The sequence below is a fragment of the Giraffa tippelskirchi genome, chromosome 12, assembly GCF_054371585.1.
Source record: "Giraffa tippelskirchi isolate mGirTip1 chromosome 12, T2T-mGirTip1v1.2.pri, whole genome shotgun sequence".
NCBI lineage: Eukaryota > Metazoa > Chordata > Mammalia > Artiodactyla > Giraffidae > Giraffa > Giraffa tippelskirchi.
Genome location: NC_137286.1, coordinates 40504675 through 40521858, shown reverse-complemented (window position 1 = coordinate 40521858; position 17184 = coordinate 40504675). Strand labels below are relative to the sequence as shown.

At 47.4% G+C, this 17184-nt stretch overlaps 1 protein-coding gene across 2 annotated transcripts in view; it reads left to right on the top strand.

The window, feature by feature from the left end:
- Positions 1–3440: 3440 nt before the first annotated feature.
- ABHD17C (abhydrolase domain containing 17C, depalmitoylase) overlaps positions 3441–17184 on the top strand; it is a 54602-nt gene continuing 40858 nt past the window's right edge. Inside the window, exons 1-2 of one of the 2 annotated variants that reach the window (XM_081546727.1) lie at positions 3441–3735; positions 3841–4167. In XM_081546727.1, coding sequence (XP_081402853.1) covers positions 3575–3735; positions 3841–4167 — 488 coding nt within the window. In that variant the 5' untranslated portion in view covers positions 3441–3574. Of the gene's footprint in view, positions 4168–17184 lie in introns of both variants that reach the window. The other variant, XM_081546725.1, reaches the window with a different exon arrangement.

Here is a 17184-nt window from a genome sequence, read left to right as displayed (position 1 = left end):
AGGGCAGGAGGAGCTGTCTTTGCCACTCTGTATTCCACAGATTGACTCAGTTACCAACTCATGGTAAGTACTTAGTAAATATGTCTGCTGACCCAGACTCAAAGTTTTACCTTTCCTACTAAAATGCAGGAAGAGCCAAACAGACATTCTTTAAGATCAAAGTGATCAGTTAGTAATCCCTGACCTTTGAAAATATATTTGCAAATATATAGGGGAAATGTATTCTTCTTGGGCTGCATGTTGAAGTTCTGCAACCAGTATGACAAGGCAGGCTGCCAACTTTGGGTGTGAGAGGTGTGGCAGAGATATATAACTCGCCCTCCTAGGCGGCAGCGGCGGCGGGGGGGGGGGGCAGTGGGGGTGGGTGGGTATTGTGTTGAGGGGCTACATAAATTTGACTATGACTAGAAGAGGCATGAGGTGAGAAAGTTGGTGAGCTCTATTCTACAGCATACACAAAAACTTTGGTTTGGGGTAAAACTTCACCAAGTGTGAATAAGTTAAAAATAGACTTCAAATACATAGTCTGAACAGTCTTCGTCAACCAGATTTTCTTTAGCTAACTTTTTGGATAGCCCAAAAACATCTAAAAATCACTTTCGTGAAGACAGTCTTTTGAAGCCAGGTCCGAAAGGTTACTAGAATCAGTATGGGCAAGTTCATTTAAAAGAGGGTCTCAATATTGCCACAAACCTGAACCAACATACAGTCCAGGGAAATAAATACTCTTTGAATCCACCGCTGTGTAATCTTCTAAGAGGATGAAAATAAAAACCAGGCTTTTATTTACTTATGTATTTATTGGTATTACACTGCATGATGCCCCACAAATCCTTTAGGAATATAAGTAAACAAATATTTTTCTTTTTGGCTGGGCAGCAGGTAGGATCTTAGTCCCCCAACCAGGGATTGAACCTGCATCCCCTGCATTGGAAGCACAGAGTCTTAAGCACTGGACCACCAGGAAAGTCCCCCAAATTCCATTCTCATCTTGAAAAGATTAGGGAGTGGCACACTTGGCTAATTATCTTACCTTCCCACAGAAATATCACCACTGAATCAGCATTCAAAACCATTTCCTTAGCTTTTGGGTTTTTGGTTTGTTCTTTTTTTTTAATTCACAGGGAAAAGTGTTCTGAATCTTCTGCCAATACTCTAATTAAATTTTAAGGTGTCTGAAAGCAGGGACTGTATTCTCTTTATAGCTTCCACCCAAAAGTTCTAACATCTTAGGTACTGTGAACATAAGAAACATTACATCAATAGATGCTGAATACACACAGTATTTTTGTATTCACTAGCAAGCTATACAGCTTTTTAAAAAGGGAAAACTAACCTCCAGAAGATAAAAATTTGGTTTGGGGGCCTTCCCTGGGGTCGCAGAGTCCGACAGGACTGAGTGACAACAACTGGTCGTCCAGTAGTTAAGATTCTACGATTACAATGCAGGGGGCACGGGTCCCATCCCTGGTTGGGGTAGTAAATACCACATACTTCAGCTAGCCAAATAAATTAAAAGAAAGAAAGAAAGAAAAAAACTGGTTTTGGGTGAAAGATCACCAAGTGTGAATAACTTTAAAATAGACTTCAAATATTTAATCTGAACAAGCTTTGCTAACCAAGTTTTCTTTAGCCAATTTATTGGATAGTTTCAACAACATTTAAAACTTATTTTAGTGAACAAATAATCTTTTCAAACCTGGTCCTAAAGGTTACAGAAATCAAGATGGGCAAATTCATTTAGATGAGGGTGCTCAAAAATAACACCTTCCACAAAAGCCAGGAGGAAAGTTTAAATTCTCCTGGACATCTGTGAGTTAACACAGAGACCCAGAGTGGTGGTGCTGCCAATTTCCTTGTCTCTAGCTGCCCTGCTGGCAATCAGGAAGGGTATCTCCTGTCAATTCCTGAAAGGGAATTCAGCTGCCAAATCAGAAGGAAAAAGGAAGTTGTGGAAGGCTCTGTGAAATTGGCACCAGAGCCTACTCAGTTTCAAGGCACCGAGAGTAATATTTGGGGGAAAAAAATATCACTTAAAGGTGAGTGCCAAGATTACAATGGATTTAAATCATTGTAAAATCTTTCCTGATTAAGACCATTAAAAATCCTGGATTCTAGAAACAAGTCTAGAGGAACTAGGGCTGTAAAGGACACCTAGTTACCACTAGAAAATCTACTGCCCTTGGGATGAGAAACAACAGTGGCAACACAGTACATTACTAAATATATAGAGTGGCCCTGTTATAATAGCTGACTTTTATGGACATAGGGGTTTACTGAAGGCCCAGTCATGCCCCTAGGAAAGTAATACTGTGGCTGTAGTTTAGTTGGTAAGTTGTGTCTGACTCTTTGTGACCCTATGGACTGGGGCCAGCCAGGCTCCTCTGTCCATGAGATTCTCCAGGCAAGAATACTGGAGTGGGGTACCATTTCCTACTCCAGGGTATCTTCCCCACCCAGGGATCGAACCTGGATCTCCTGCATTGGCAGGCGAATCCTTTATCACTGAGCCACCAGGGAAGCTCAGTACTGTACCTACATAGGCAGAAACAACCTCCTGTAACAGGGAGATGCAGCGATCCATCGGCGCTCTATCCCTCACCACCAGGACCCCTGATGGTCCTGAGACTTCGGGAAGAGCCAGTTCAGAAAGCACCAATGGACACAAAGAGCCAAAAATTTCAGGTTCATTTCAAGTCTCTTTCATTCGTTAATTCTTCAATAAATTCCCAAGAATCTCCACGCATGAGAAAACTTGGATTTGGGGACGGGAATTCCAGGGAGAGGGGAGAGAGAGTTACAGTCCGATCCGGGAGTATACCTGCTCCCCTTCCATTGTCCCCACCCTTCACCGTCCCCCGATCGGCCCACGTGCCCCCATGCCTAACCCGGTGCGCTCCGCTGCTCCGGGCCTCTGCGCTCCCGGAGAGGCCACGTCGGCCTCAGGTCTTGCTTCCCAGGGGGCAAAGGTGCCCGTGTCCCCTCCCGGAACCCCTCTGGGGATCTGCCCCTGCATACAGACCCTAAGCCGGGGCGCCCCCCTGCTCCGGGCGCCTGGGCGTCCCAGGGAGGAAGACGCGCTTCCCAGGCCAGAGCAGGTGCCCGCGCCCCGGGGCGCGGAGTCTGGGTAGGCGGCCGGGGAGCCCCGCCCAGACGCCGGCCCGGCCCGGGTCCTGGCGGGGGCGTGGGCCCGCGGTAACCCGGAAGAGGCGGCGGCGGCGGGCGTGCGGGAGCCGGGGGGCGGGGGTAGGGGTGGGGGCGGCGCGCTCCAGCCGGCATGGCCGCCGCCGCCGGCTTTGTGTGCCGCGCGCGGGCCCCGTACGCCCGTGCCTCGCCCGGCCCGCGGGGCCGCCGCTGACCCGCCCCGGCTCCCAGCGCCGCGCCCGCCGGGCCGGCCCCGCCTCCCCCCCTGCGCCTCCCCGCCCCCTCCTCCAGCCGCCGGGCGGGCGGGCCGCAGCCGCCCTCCGCTCGCCAGCTCCTCGCCGCGCGCCCGCCCGCCCTCGCTCCCCAGCCGGCCTGCCTGCCTGCCTGCCTGCCGTGCCGGCGGCGGCGGCGGCGCGCTCCAGCCGCCCCGATGCCTGAGCCAGGCCCCAGGATGAACGGCTTCTCGCTGGGCGAGCTGTGCTGGCTCTTCTGCTGCCCGCCCTGCCCGAGCCGCATCGCCGCCAAGCTGGCCTTCCTGCCGCCCGAGCCCACCTACACGGTGCTGGCGCCGGAGCAGCGCGGCCCCGGCGCGCCTGCTCCGGCCTCGGCCGCTTCCACCTCCTCCGCCTCCGCCGCGGCCCAGCCGGCGCCGCAGCAGCAGCCCGAGGAGGGGGGCGCGGGGCCCGGAGCGTGCAGCCTGCACCTGAGCGAGCGCGCCGACTGGCAGTACTCGCAGCGCGAGCTGGACGCCGTCGAGGTCTTCTTCTCGCGCACCGCCCGGGACAACCGGCTAGGCTGCATGTTCGTGCGTTGCGCGCCCTCCAGCCGCTACACGCTGCTCTTCTCGCACGGCAACGCGGTGGACTTGGGCCAGATGTGCAGCTTCTACATCGGCCTGGGCTCGCGCATCAACTGCAACATCTTCTCCTACGACTACTCCGGCTACGGCGTCAGCTCGGGCAAGCCCTCCGAGAAGAACCTCTATGCCGACATCGACGCCGCGTGGCAGGCGCTGCGCACCCGGTGAGCCCGGCGGGGGTCGCCAGGCCTGGCCGGCCTCTGCGAGGGGGCCAGGCCGGCATCCCCTTGGGGCCTCTGGGGCGGCCTGAGGGCAGAGGGACCCTCCTTCGGGGCTGTAGGCGAGCCGAGATTTCCTCCCCCCACGCACACACACACACCTCCGCGGCCGTCGTGGCTTCTCTTTTCTTCTCCATCCCTGGCTTTCTTTCACCCCCTCCAAGAAACCCGCCAGCCCTCTGGTTCCTGGAGAGTTCAGGTTCGCAGGATTTTGCCTGCTTTGGCACGCCTGGGTGCCCCCAATCTCCCCGGCTGGGTCTTTTGTGGTTCTGGGCACCACAAGTGGCAGTGTGGGCATGCTTAAATAAGGGGCAGAGACAACTTGGTTCGCGTTGAGTTTGTGTGAGCCGGCGGCCAGAGGCTGGAGGGCCTCAGGGTGAAGTGACCTTGGGCAAGGTGCATGAGCTCAGACCTCTTGTTTCCTTCCTTGTAAAGTCAGGGGGCGCGGCGGGACGGCTTCCAAAATGCGTTCCGGTTGTAAAGTGCTCCGCGGGGCCACGTCTGGGCGGCCTTGGAGGGAGCTGGAAGGTCGGGTGGTGTGAAGTTGGACTTCTGGGTCTGAGTAGCTGGCACGGCGGTCAGGAAGTTTAGCTGGTGGTGGGCCTGGCATCTTTATCAGAAACTTAGTTAAAAAACAAAAAAAACCAGGAAGAGTTCGAATCTTGTGCTTATAGGGCTTGGGGAATCTCTTGACCTTGAATTAGCATTCACAGAAGGACTAGGAAGTGTTTACTGAGGGAGAGTCTTTTATGTGCAAGGCACAAATTGGGGGCTTGGTTTTGGGGCTACACATGGTAAGACCAGCAAACCAAACTTGAGTTTTAGTCTCGAGTTACCCAAAAGTCTGGTAAGTGGGCAAGTCATGTCCACCTGTTTGTGCTCCAGTCTGCGTATCTGGCTTCAGCCCAGCCACCTGGTAGTAGGATGGTAAAAACGTCTGAGGTCATGTCTTCTCTAACATCAGATTGCTTCAGAGGAAAGAGCCCCCAGAATAGGTATAATTGGCACTGTTAAGCTACTGACAGGTGTAGTCTTTATCTAAAATGTGTTTGCCTGGCTCTTGCAGACTGCCAACATTAGTGATTTTTGTCCTCATTCCTGTTCATGCATATGTTCATAAATTATTCTGTGCCTTTCTGGGAAAATGGCCTATCCAACAGGGAAATACTTGGGATTTCATATGTTGCTTATTCACGTTCTTCTCCTGAAGTCAAAGGACTTCGTTTGGATGAAGCTTTTTGAAAGTGGTTTAGGCTGAGGTTGTACAATTCTTGAGACCCCCATGGACCCATCAGGCACCTCTGTCCATGGGAGTCTCCAGGCAAGAATACTGGAGTGGGTAGCCATTTTCTCTCCAGGGTATCGTCCTGATCCAGGGGTTAAATCTTCGTCTCCTGCATTGGCAGGTGGATTCTTTACTGCTGAGCCACCAGGGAAGCCCCCGAGTCAGAATCTATAAGTAGTTAAAAAGTCACCTGTTCCAGTAAAGGGTTTCAAATACATGTTTGTCACACACAATCAATTGCTAGAAGCTGCTGTTGGTCAAGGTATTAAAATTAAGGGTTCGCATTAGATCTTCTTAAAGTGAAACATAATCCCACCTTGAGTAGGTTATTTGGTGAAATTTCTGTAGAACACTATTCCTATATGTAAGTGTCTAGATTAGAATGAAATCTTTTTCAGACGTGAGGCAAATCCTTTGCCCTGAATATGCAGGTGTGTCTGTTACAACATACATGAGACATAATTATTTCCCGGAGACATGTGTCATATGTAATTTAATTATGGGCATGGCTTTGGGTAAGGTTAAATTTTGAATTGTGTGATAGGGTGGATGGTGCTAGTGGTAAAGAACCTGCCTGCCAGTGCAGGAGACATAAGAGATGTAGGTTCAGTCCCTGTGTCGGGAACATCCTCTGGAGGAGAGCATGGTAACCCACTGAATTGTTCTTGCCTGGAGAATCCCATGGACAGAGGAGCCTGGTGGGCTATGGTCCATAGGGTCCCAAAGAATCGAACACAACTGAAGTAATTTAGTACACACAGACACAGCACACGGCACATAGCTGGGCACATAGCTCATCTTTGCCCAGAATTTATTTAGTTTTATGCCAGAATTCAACTCATATCAAGGTTGATTTACTCACCTGTTAAATAGGTTAGAACTTAAAGACTAAATGACAGTCTTAGGATTTGAAGAAACCTTACACACCTTGTGCTTTTCAAACTTTTTTGATTGTGACCCCTCAAGAAGGAACACATTTTACATTTTACATCTAGATCAAGCACACACATAAACATCTGTGTCTATATATCTGAAGCAAATGTCTCGCAAAGCAGTAGTTTTGCCTGTGAGCACTACACATGTAGACTATATTCTGTTTTCTTTTTTTAAGAAGAAGAAAAAGAATGCAGGCTGGGAAGGACTAAGTTAATTTACCTTCTCATTTATGGACACTGTCCTTATGCACCCTCATTTGACAGAGGCTCAAGGAAGATCAGGAAGGTCTCTTGATTGATAGTTTAGGACTGTTTCCACATTACCATGCAGTCTGATTTATCAGATTTCGCTAGAGGTGCGTATACATGTCTCAGTTATTCTAATAGGCTAGGAGTTACTTGTGGAGAAGGCAGTGGCAACCCACTCCAGGGTTCTTGCCTGGAGAATCCCGGGGACGGCAGAGCCTGGTGGGTTGCACAGAGTTGGACACGACTGAAGCGACTTAGCAGCAGCAGCAGAAGTTACTTGACTCTGAAGCTAAGCAGTCCCTGAACAGCCTTTCCCCTTGGTCTGCTGTCTGTAGATTTCTGTTCTACTTTGCCTAGAAGATGCCCTCTTGTCCACCCATTTATGACTCTGTTCAGGTCATGGTCCTGGCAGCAGTACCTCCCACCACATGTACCCATTGTTCTGTGGCTGATTAGCTCAGATCCCGTTTTCTTTCTTAAAATGTTATTTATTTATTTTATTTTTGGCTGTGCTGGGTCTTCGTTGCTATGTGGACTTTTCTCTAGTTGTAGTGAACAGGGCTACTCTAGTTGCAGTGCATGGGCTTCTCATTGTGATGGCTTCTCTTGTTGCAGCTCCCAGGCTCTAGAGCACAGGCTCAGTAGTTGTGGCACATGGGGTTAGTGTGCCATATGGGATCTTCCTGGATCAGAGAGTGAACCAGTGTCTCCTGCATTGGCAGGCAGATTCTTTGTCAATGAGCCAGCAGGGAAACCCCTCAGGTCCCCTTTTCTACCCACAGTCTTCATGCCTTCCTTGGGGAACTTTCTCTTTTCTGATCTCCTGATGAACGAGGCTGCTCAGAACTCTTGATTGGAAAGCCCAACTTTCCATCTCTGCACTTAGGTTGTTCCCCCAGGACTGTAAGGTGACTGTGTCAGCGCTATGCAGCACCCCTCCCCTCCCCCCCACCCCGAAGTACCCTGCCCAGTATTTGCCCTCCCTTCTGGTGCTCGCACCTGGCCTTCTGTGGGGGCCCTTTTCCTGTGTCCCTAGTTCTCCATCTCGACTGGATCCTGAGTGCGTTCGTGAGCCCTTGGTGCTCTGCTCCTTCACCTTCACTAATCACACTGTGTGGCTGTTTCTTATTTAACTGCATCTCACTAAGTTGGAAGTTCCCTGAGGGCAAGGACTTCCTGTCTTTTGTATTCCCAACAACAGGCAAAGTGCCTTAAGATAATAGGAACTCATTAAATATTTGTTTAGTGGTTGCCTGTATGGGCACCCTTTAAATAAATAAAATAGATTCAAATTTTCCTAATTTTCTTAAAATGAGTTGCATCTGTTTTACCTCTAGGATCTGCTATCCATTGGCATAACCATAGGCAAAGAAAGGGGTTACAATGTATTGGTTCAAAAAAAAAAAAGTATTGGCTCAAGGTCTGATCCACTTTGTATCCACTATCTCTCATGCTTGCAGCCTTGAAGCATCTCTGTTGGACAGCAGAGTAACAGTAACCCTTTTGTATTTCTCTGCATCCTTTCTCCATGCTGATTGGCCAAAATGTTTGCTTGGGTTTTTCAAGATGTTACGGAAAAATCTGAACAAACTTTTTGGCCCACTCTCTCTGCATGCTCTAGGGATGGGTCCAGTCCTTGATGGAGGGCTTCAAACACAACCACTCCCTAGTGTTTCCAAAGGTAAATGTAGCACATCCCTTAAGTAAATAGGCAAGTCATCTAAAGTAAGGGTTTGGGGAGGAAGTAAACTTGAAGGCAAGAAAGGTGGGTCATTGCTAGTTGGCCAAGAGGTGATTATTTTAAGCATTTGGAAAATGACTGAAAAGTGTGTAGAAGAGAGGTTGGATATGAAAGAAGGGTATAGACTGAGCTTAGAAGAAAGAAGCTGGTTGTCTTGTAAGGTTTGACTGCTATAGCAAAGTACCGCAGAGTAAGTGGCTTAAAAGCAACACAGATTTATCAGTGCTGGAGGCTGAAAGTCTGAGGTCAGGGTGTCAGCATGGTCAGGCTCTGGCAAGAACCCTTTTTCTGGTTACCAGCTTCTTGTTGTGCCTCACAAGGTGGAAGAGGCAAGGGAGTTTTCTTGGGCTGGTTTATAAGGACTTCCCTGGGGGCTCAGTGGTGAAGAATCTTCCTGCAATGCAAGAGAGCCTGGTTCAATCCCTGCCTGGGTCGGAAAGATCCCTGGAGAAGGGAATGGCAACCAACTCTAGTATTCTTGCTTGGAGAATTCCATGGACAGAGGAGCCTGGCAATCTATAGTCCATGGGGTCTCAAAGAGTCATACATGACTGAGGGACCAGCACTTTTACTTTTTGTAAGGGCACTGATCCCATTCATATAGGTTTCACCCTCAAGACCTAGTCACCTTTCAAAAGCCCCACCTCCCAAAACATCACCCTGTGGGTTAGGTTTCAACAGATAAATTTTGGGAGTGGGACACATGCTTACACTCACACACACATAAACACTATTCAGCCTACGGGCAGTTGGTATTGGAAAAGTGAGAGAGAGAGTGGAGAATCTAAGCGTGGTGGAGGCCTTGAAGGTTGGGACATGTTTTACATTTGGGTTACTGATGCCCTTTACAAGCATGCTGTGTAGCCAAGCAATTGAGGGAGTGAATTGGAGTCACTTAGAAATATCTGTAGAAAGGACACTATGAAAATCAGTGTAACCTTATTGGAGGGCAGTGTTGTAATTTGGGCTGGGGGGAATTGAAGTGATTAATCAGTGCAGGAAAAGCTGCCTGTTGGTTAAGGTGGGATTAAATAGGCGGATTAAGCCTCCTCAACACACATCCTTTCTGGATGTGAGGAGCTTTAGGCTGCAGAATTGGGGCTTGTGATTCAAGAGGGAGTGAATCAAGCTGATTTGAAGGTGTAAACCCAAACAAGCAAATAACTCAGAGAATGAGGTGTAAGTAAGGCGGGGAGAATTTTAGCTGAAACATTTTCATCTAGAGAAACAGGAAAGTAGGGGCATTTGTGAGTTGATTTGTTGTTTGTGTTTACCATCACCATCTACAGAAGTTGTTTCAGGCAAAAACTGTGGAGGAGCGGGGCATTTGGTAACATTGTCAGAGAAAGCAAGTGCTGAGAGAGGAAGGTAAAGAAGAATTGTCAGGGAATTGCCTGGTGGTCCAGTGGTTAGGACTCTGTGCTTTCACTGTGGGGCCCAGGTTTCACCCTTGGTCAGGGAGCTAAGATGTCGCAAGCAGAGATGCTAGGGGGAAAAAGAACTTACAGTGTCGAGGTACAAAAGTGTTAGCTGCTCAGTTGTGTCCTGCTCTTTGCAACCCCATGGACTGTAGCCCACTAGGCTCCACTATCCATGGAATTCTCCAGGCAAGAATACTGGAGTGGGCTGCCATTCCCTTCTCCAGGGGATCTTCCTGACCCAGGAAGAACTTGGGGCTCCTGCGTTGCAGGTGGATTCTTTAAACTGTGACAAGTTACAAAAGACTATTTCCCTTCACTCATTCATTCTTTCAACTAATGAGCCATCAAACACACATATATTGATACTGTGCTTGTACTGGCCACTAAGATAGTTTCCCTTGCATATTGTTAATGTGAAACTTTCTTTTTTTTTTTTTTTTTTTGGCTACAAGATGTTTATTATTTTATTTTATTTTATTATTTTTTAAATAAATTTATTTATTTTAGTTGGGGGCTAATTACTTTACAATATTGTAGTAGTTTTTGCCATACATTGACATGAATCAGCCATGGGTTTACATGTATTCCCCTTCCTGGACCCCCCTCCCACCTCCCTCCCCATCCCATCCCTCTGGGTCATCCCATTGCCCCAGTCCTGAGCATTTGTCTCATGCATCGAACATGGAATGGTGTTCTGTTTCACATATGATAATATACATGAAACTTTCTTTTTTATGTGTGAGATGGATTAGATTTTAGAGACACTTTAAATGTGTAGCCAAGCGTTGCTATTTTATAACATTTGCCTTTGTGATTTAAAGGATCCATAATTGGAAAATCTCTGTCTTGGGAAGACTGTAATGGATACCCTCAGGTAGTGGGATCTTGAAAAGCACCTTCTGTTGGTTGTGGATGTTGTTTACATTTATGAGTCAGGATGGATTTCTCCTGGGAAGAGCCAAACAGTGACTAGTTTCCCAAGTAGGTTAAAGTTAATGACCTAACTTCTTTGTTCTCAGTTTTCTCAGAGGGAATTCTATGGTACGATGAAAGGAAGAATGCTCGTGTTTCTACCTTAGTTTCACTGATTAGGGACAAAGTAAACAGAATGTTCTGTGAATGGTGTGATATGTGAATGCACAATGATCTTCCTAGAATGGAAATAGAATAGCAGCTTGACATTCAAGGTAGTCAGTGTGCAAGTATCCCATTAAGAAGAATGTAACTCTTAAGAACAGACCTGTTGAAACTGACATAGATGCAGTGTGTTTCAGTGGTTTGCTATGGCTCCACTCCCCTCCTCCTGTGCTCTTGGACTGTACCTGGTTCTTCAATCTGTCCTCCCTGACCTGTCATTGCTGGGTTTCTCTCTAGCACAACCAGATTCTGAGCTGTCACCCTTATCCTACTAAACCTCACTTTCCCATGGTTCTTTTCTTTTTTTTTAATTTTCTAAAATATTTATTTATTTATTTGGCTGTGCTGGGTTTTGGCTGTGGCATACAGGATCTTTGTTGCAACCTGTGGGATCTTAGTTCCCTGACTAGGGATCAAACCCAGGCCTCCTGTATTGGGAACTCAGAGTCTTGGCCAGTGACCACCAGGGAAGTCCCTCCCCTCCGATGGTTCTATTTTTCGAGGGGTCTTACTTTCCTCTAGTAAACCAAGTACCAAAGATCTGACAAGCGTTTTCAGTTTCTGTGTTAATGGTCAATTACTCCTTAATGGGCTTCCTCTTCTGAGCATACTTGTTTTTATTTAGGGCAATATTGGAGGCTCAATCTTATCTAAAATTCAGTCTGAAAACTCTACTGGTACAATAGAATATTGATGGAAGGCCTTCCCCACACCTGCCTTTTTCCCCTTGAAGTCATTTGAGTGATACCATTCTGAGATCACTTAGAGCAAATCCTTAACATCACTCCCAACCTTCTGCTACTGCCTGCCTTTCTGTCCCTCTCTCCAAATTAATAACTACTCTACTCATATGAGGGCTTCCCAGGTAACTCAGTGGTAAAGAACCTGCCTGCAGTGCAGGAGACCCAGGTTCAATCCCTGGGCCAGGAAGATCCCCTGGAGAAGGAAGTGTCAACCCACTCCAGTATTCTTGCCTGGGAAATCCTATGGACAGAGGAGCCTGGCAGGCTACACTCCATGGGGCCTTGAAGGAGTCAGACACAACTTAGCAACTAAACAACAATAACTACCCATATTAATAACCCCATGTAAGACTCCAGAATCTGCCTTCAGGGATTGTACTGTTCATGGTGGTGGCAGACTTACTCTCTGTATTGGATTTTGCTTAAGCTAGTGTTGAGGCTATAAGTCTGCTCCACTTTAAAAAGCCTTCGGTACAAGAATCTGAAGTCTCAATACAGCTGCACTTAGGAGATTATTATTTGTGTATTAGAATGATTTTTTTCCCCCCAGGATTGCTGTAAATAATAGGCTTGCTGATTCATAAAAGCTTTAGTTTGCAAAAGTGAGATGAACACAAAACCTTTTGAGCTAGGGAAATTAGTTCTAATTCCAACAGTCCCTCTAATCCGTGTTGTCACCTTGCACAGGGAGGCACTCCACACTCCTGAGCTTTACATTGCATTGTTTTCAAAACAAGGGACGCAACTACAGAAAGTTCCCTACATACGAACCTTCAAGCTGGGAACTTTCAAAGATGCGAACATGCATTCCATCAACCTCAGGCATGAATGACCTCGCAGCTTGTCCTCCGTCTCCTATTGCTGATGACCCTTCAGCTCTACCATCTCCCACCTCCTCTCTCTCACTCGATGCCAGCCCTGTGTGCAGCTGTTGTACTCTACTCCTGTACTTCTCAAGGTACTGTACTGTAAGATTTAAATGTTTTATTTTTTGTGTTTTTGTGTGTATCATTTGTGTGAAGAGTATTATAAACCTATGACAGTACAGTACTATATAACCGATTGTGTTAGTTGGGTACCTAGGCTAACTTTGTTGGACTTATGAATGCTTTCCGGGAATGGAACTTGTTCATATGTAGGGGACGTACTGTACGTGTTGTCTGAGGTGCCTTCTTTAAGTAAGGCTGTGTTTCATGATTTTTAAGGGAGAGTACCTAATGTTTCTGAATTTGCTTGACTATACTGAGAAATGTGGTAGACTCTGTCTCTGGAATGAATCTCAAGCCTGGCTGCATCTCAGCAGCCCTGGATAGATATTTTTCTTGTATGTGTGTGTATTTAGACATATGCATATATGTGTATCTGTGTGTGTACATGTATAAGTGAACATGAATTCATATGTGTGTGCATATGTGTATGCTTGCATGCAGCCTCAGTTGAGTTGCACTCGCCTAGAGACTATAGTTGAGGATTAGACTCTTTTCGACCCCATGGACTGTAGTCCACGAGGATCCTCTGTCCATGGGATTACCCAGGCATGGGATTTCCCAGGCAAGAGTACTGGAGGGATTGCAATTTCCTTCTCGAGATCTTACCAACCCAGGGATCGAACCCGGGTGTCCTGCATCGCAGGCAGATTCTTTGCTGTCCTAGCCACCAGGGAAGCCCTCCAATTGGTTAGATTTGAAGAAAAGTGACTGCTAGGGAAGATTTTTTTAATGCACTTTATAGTTGGTTTTAGTCAAAGGTCTTTGGTGGCCAGGAACCCACTCGTGTGGATGATGTGAGTGCACACAGCCACACTCATACTTGCAGGATTCCTGAGCCTCATGGGGACTGAAGCTGGGGGCTTGGAAGCCATCACGACCCTGAATTCTCACCCTCTCAGCTTCCTCTTTCTGAGCTGGTGTCTCCCGTCTCCTCTCTGCGTGCCTGCTCCCTCTTTCTACAACAAACCTCTTCATGCTCCTGATCTCTTCGCGTCACCTCACTCCCCCCCCGCCGCCCAGCCCAGCTATGCTTATTATCTTCCCTCTCCCCACTTATCTGCCCTCCCTCTGGCTTCTAGACCCCTCGTTCCCATGCCTGACGCCCCTGTTGTACCCCAGGATGGTAAGGCTGGGGCTGAGGCTGTGTAAGTAGACAGGGCTCCTCCCATGGGAATGAGGTGGGGTCAAGTCTGGGACCATCAGCTGGCACTTCTGGGCCTCAGTGAGCCCTGCTCTAGGTGGAGAGTTGTTGTTGTGCGGGGCATTCTCCACTCTCCACTCAGCCCCTGTGTGCCCCGTCGTGCGTCTGACCAGAGAGCATGGGCCTTGAAGAACAGATCATAATTAATAGACCTTAAACCTGGTCAGTGGAGCAGTGACGTGGTTGCCTCGTGACCAGCCTGTGGCTCCCTCTCTGAGCCTGGAAATGGAAAATTGTGGACTGATAGGACTCTCCTGTCTAGTCACCTCCCTTCTCTCTGCCCTGCAACTGAGGCTGTTGTGCCAAGTTAGTTTGTGGTGTGGGGACAGAATTCTGTACTGCCCATGGAGCATCCAGAGGTGGTGGGTGAAGGAGAAGGGAGAAGAGGGGGAACTCCCAAACTCTGCAGGGTCCCACAGACTCCTGTGTCTCAGGATCAGAAGAGATGCCCAGCTTGGAATGATGGAATGACTTAGTCCTTCATTTAGATGATTTATAGCCGGAGCTGATTTCTGGCTCTTCTGTCAGAGTAGCTCAGGCAAGGTTGTCTCAAGGGGAACCTGAAGAGGGATGTGACTGCACGCCTTCACTTTCTCTGACGTCCTTAATAGCTCTGGGCAGAGATTTTGGAGTCAAACAGGTGTAAGTTCAGGTCCTGCCTGGGCCACTTATTGAGTACTTGACCTCAGGCAAGTTTCCTAACCTTTTTGAACCTCAGTTAAATTTTACCAGGGTGCAGAGTTGACCACTTTACTTCCTGTCTCTTAAGCATCAGGATTATTTGAGGCTGATTATGTTAAGCAACTGCAGACTCAGGAGAAGCTTTGGAAAACCCAAGTAGATGTTGTCGTTCAATTGCTCAGTCCTCTCCGACTCTTTGCGACCCCATGGACTGCAGCATGCCAGGCTTCCCTGTTCTTTACCATCTCCCAGAGTTTGCTCAAACTGCGCATTGAGTTGCTGATGCCCGCCAACCATCTCATCCTCTGTCGCTCCCTTCTCCTCCTTCCCTCAATCTTTCCCAGCATCAGAGACATTTCCATGTATAAGGGAAATCTCCATTTGTAAGGGTGTCTTCCAGGCTGCTCCTGGAAGTTGGGGGGAGGTGACCTTCATCATGAATACACAGCTCTCATCGGTGCAGAAGGTGGTAACAAATCTGCATTACAACCTCACCTTTGTTTTCTCTGCTTTTCCTCATGACCTCCCAGAGAGTATCCCACCACCCTCTTCTTTTGCTTTCGCTGAAGAAGGCATTTTAAGGTGAGGGCTTCTACCGTTTCAGAGTTACTCAGTTTTCCTGGGTCTTTCCCAAATACATGTGTTATTAAACTTGTTTGCTTTTCTCCTATTAATCTTTTATCAATTTAATTATTAGACCAGCTAACAAACCTAGAAAGGAAGAAGAGAAAACTTTGCTGTACCTACAATGATAACAGTAATAATAATAACAATGACCTTATGTCACAAGCTCTAGCACAGTGTTTTCCACTGTCAGAGCACAGCAGATGGGATGTTTTTGTTGTTTAAGACTCAATGAACATGAGTTTGAGCAAATTCCTGGAGATAGTGAAGGACAGGGAAGCCTGGTGTGCTGCAGTCCTTGGGGTTGCAAAGAGTCGGACACGACTGAGTGACTGAACAGCAACAAGATCATTGAGAGCATTAATAATCATGCTCAGATCGTACTATAGACCACATGCTTCACTGAGTCATATCCGACTCTTTGGGACCCCATGGAGTGCAATACGCGGATCACCATTTCCTTCTCCAGGGATCTTCCCCACCCACGGATTGAACTTGCATCTCTTGTGTCTCCTGCATTGCAGGCCTATTCTTTACCACTGAGACACCAGGGGAGCCCAGACCAGATACTTAGGTCAGGTGTTAAGGAAATTGCTTCCTCCCCCCTTCTCCAGAGATGTAAATAATACCCTGGTCCAGGGAGCTTGGTGGGTGTAGCTATAAAAGAACTGTAAAGGAGTGTTAGTTTTATTTGTGACAAAGGGGAAAGAGCTTCTCTGAATTTCTTCCCCTGGGCTCAAGGGCTCTACGTATCACGCTCTGGCTTTGGAGAGTGGTGTGCGTTAGTATTTTAAGTCAGCACTTCATCTACTGAGGTGTTTATATCCCTAAAGGAGATCTTAAAAAGAGAGGAAACCTTACCTGTAATCCAATACCTCACAATTACTTTGCCAACACTTCCTCTGCTCTCTTCCCTTACCCTGCTGTTTCCAGGCTTAGCTCTCAGTATTGGAACTTGCGTTCTGGATGAAACAAGATATTTCCTCTCTCTCCAGCACTCAGGACATTCTGGTTGCTCTTTATTACTGGGACGACCTTCAATAGATTGTTGTTGTTGTTCAGTCACTAAGTCGTATCCTACTCTATGACCCCATGAACTGTAGCATGCCTGGCTTCCCTGTCCTTCACCATCTCACAGAGTTTGCTCAAATTCATGTCCATTGAGTCACTGATGCCATCCAACCATCTCGCCCTCTGCGTCCCCTTCTCCTCCTGCCCTCAATCTTCCCCAGCATCAGGGTCTTTTCCAATGGGTTGGCTCTTCACATCAGGTGACCAAAGTATTAGAGCTTCAGCTTCAGCATCAGTCCTTCCAATGCATATTCAGGGTTGATTTCCTTTAGGATTGACTGGTTTGATCTCCTTGCTGTCCAAGGGACTCTCAAGAGTCTTCTCCAACACCATAATTCAAAAGCATCAATTTTTTGGCACTCAGTCTTCTTTGTGGTCCAAGTCTCACATCCATACATGACTACTGGAAAAACCAAAGCTTTGACTATACAGACCTTTGTTGGCACAGTGATGTCTCTGCTTTTTAATATATTGTCTAGGTATCGATATATAGAGTTATCTTTATTTCCAAAAGTTGATCTAGGCACCTGAATGCACACATTTCCTTCTGAAATATGAATGCTCCCGTGATGCCTTGTACCAGAGATCTCATATTGAGTTTTCAAGTCTCCGTGAAATGGAGCTCATTGATAACTTCCACAATATTGATTTACTTCAGAGTGTTAAAACCATGGCACCATGGTGAAACTGGAAACCTGTTTCCAGAAAGCCTAGGTCATTCACATTCAATGCTCAGACTAACAGTTAACTGTTGGCGTGTCATTGATTTGCTGGGTCACTGAGAAGAGCCCTACCTCAAGATTGCTTGTTGACCGAGCACTGCTTAAATTCTCAGATGGAAAAGGAACCCAGAGAACCTCCAATGCTGATTGTTAGTTTGTTCCTT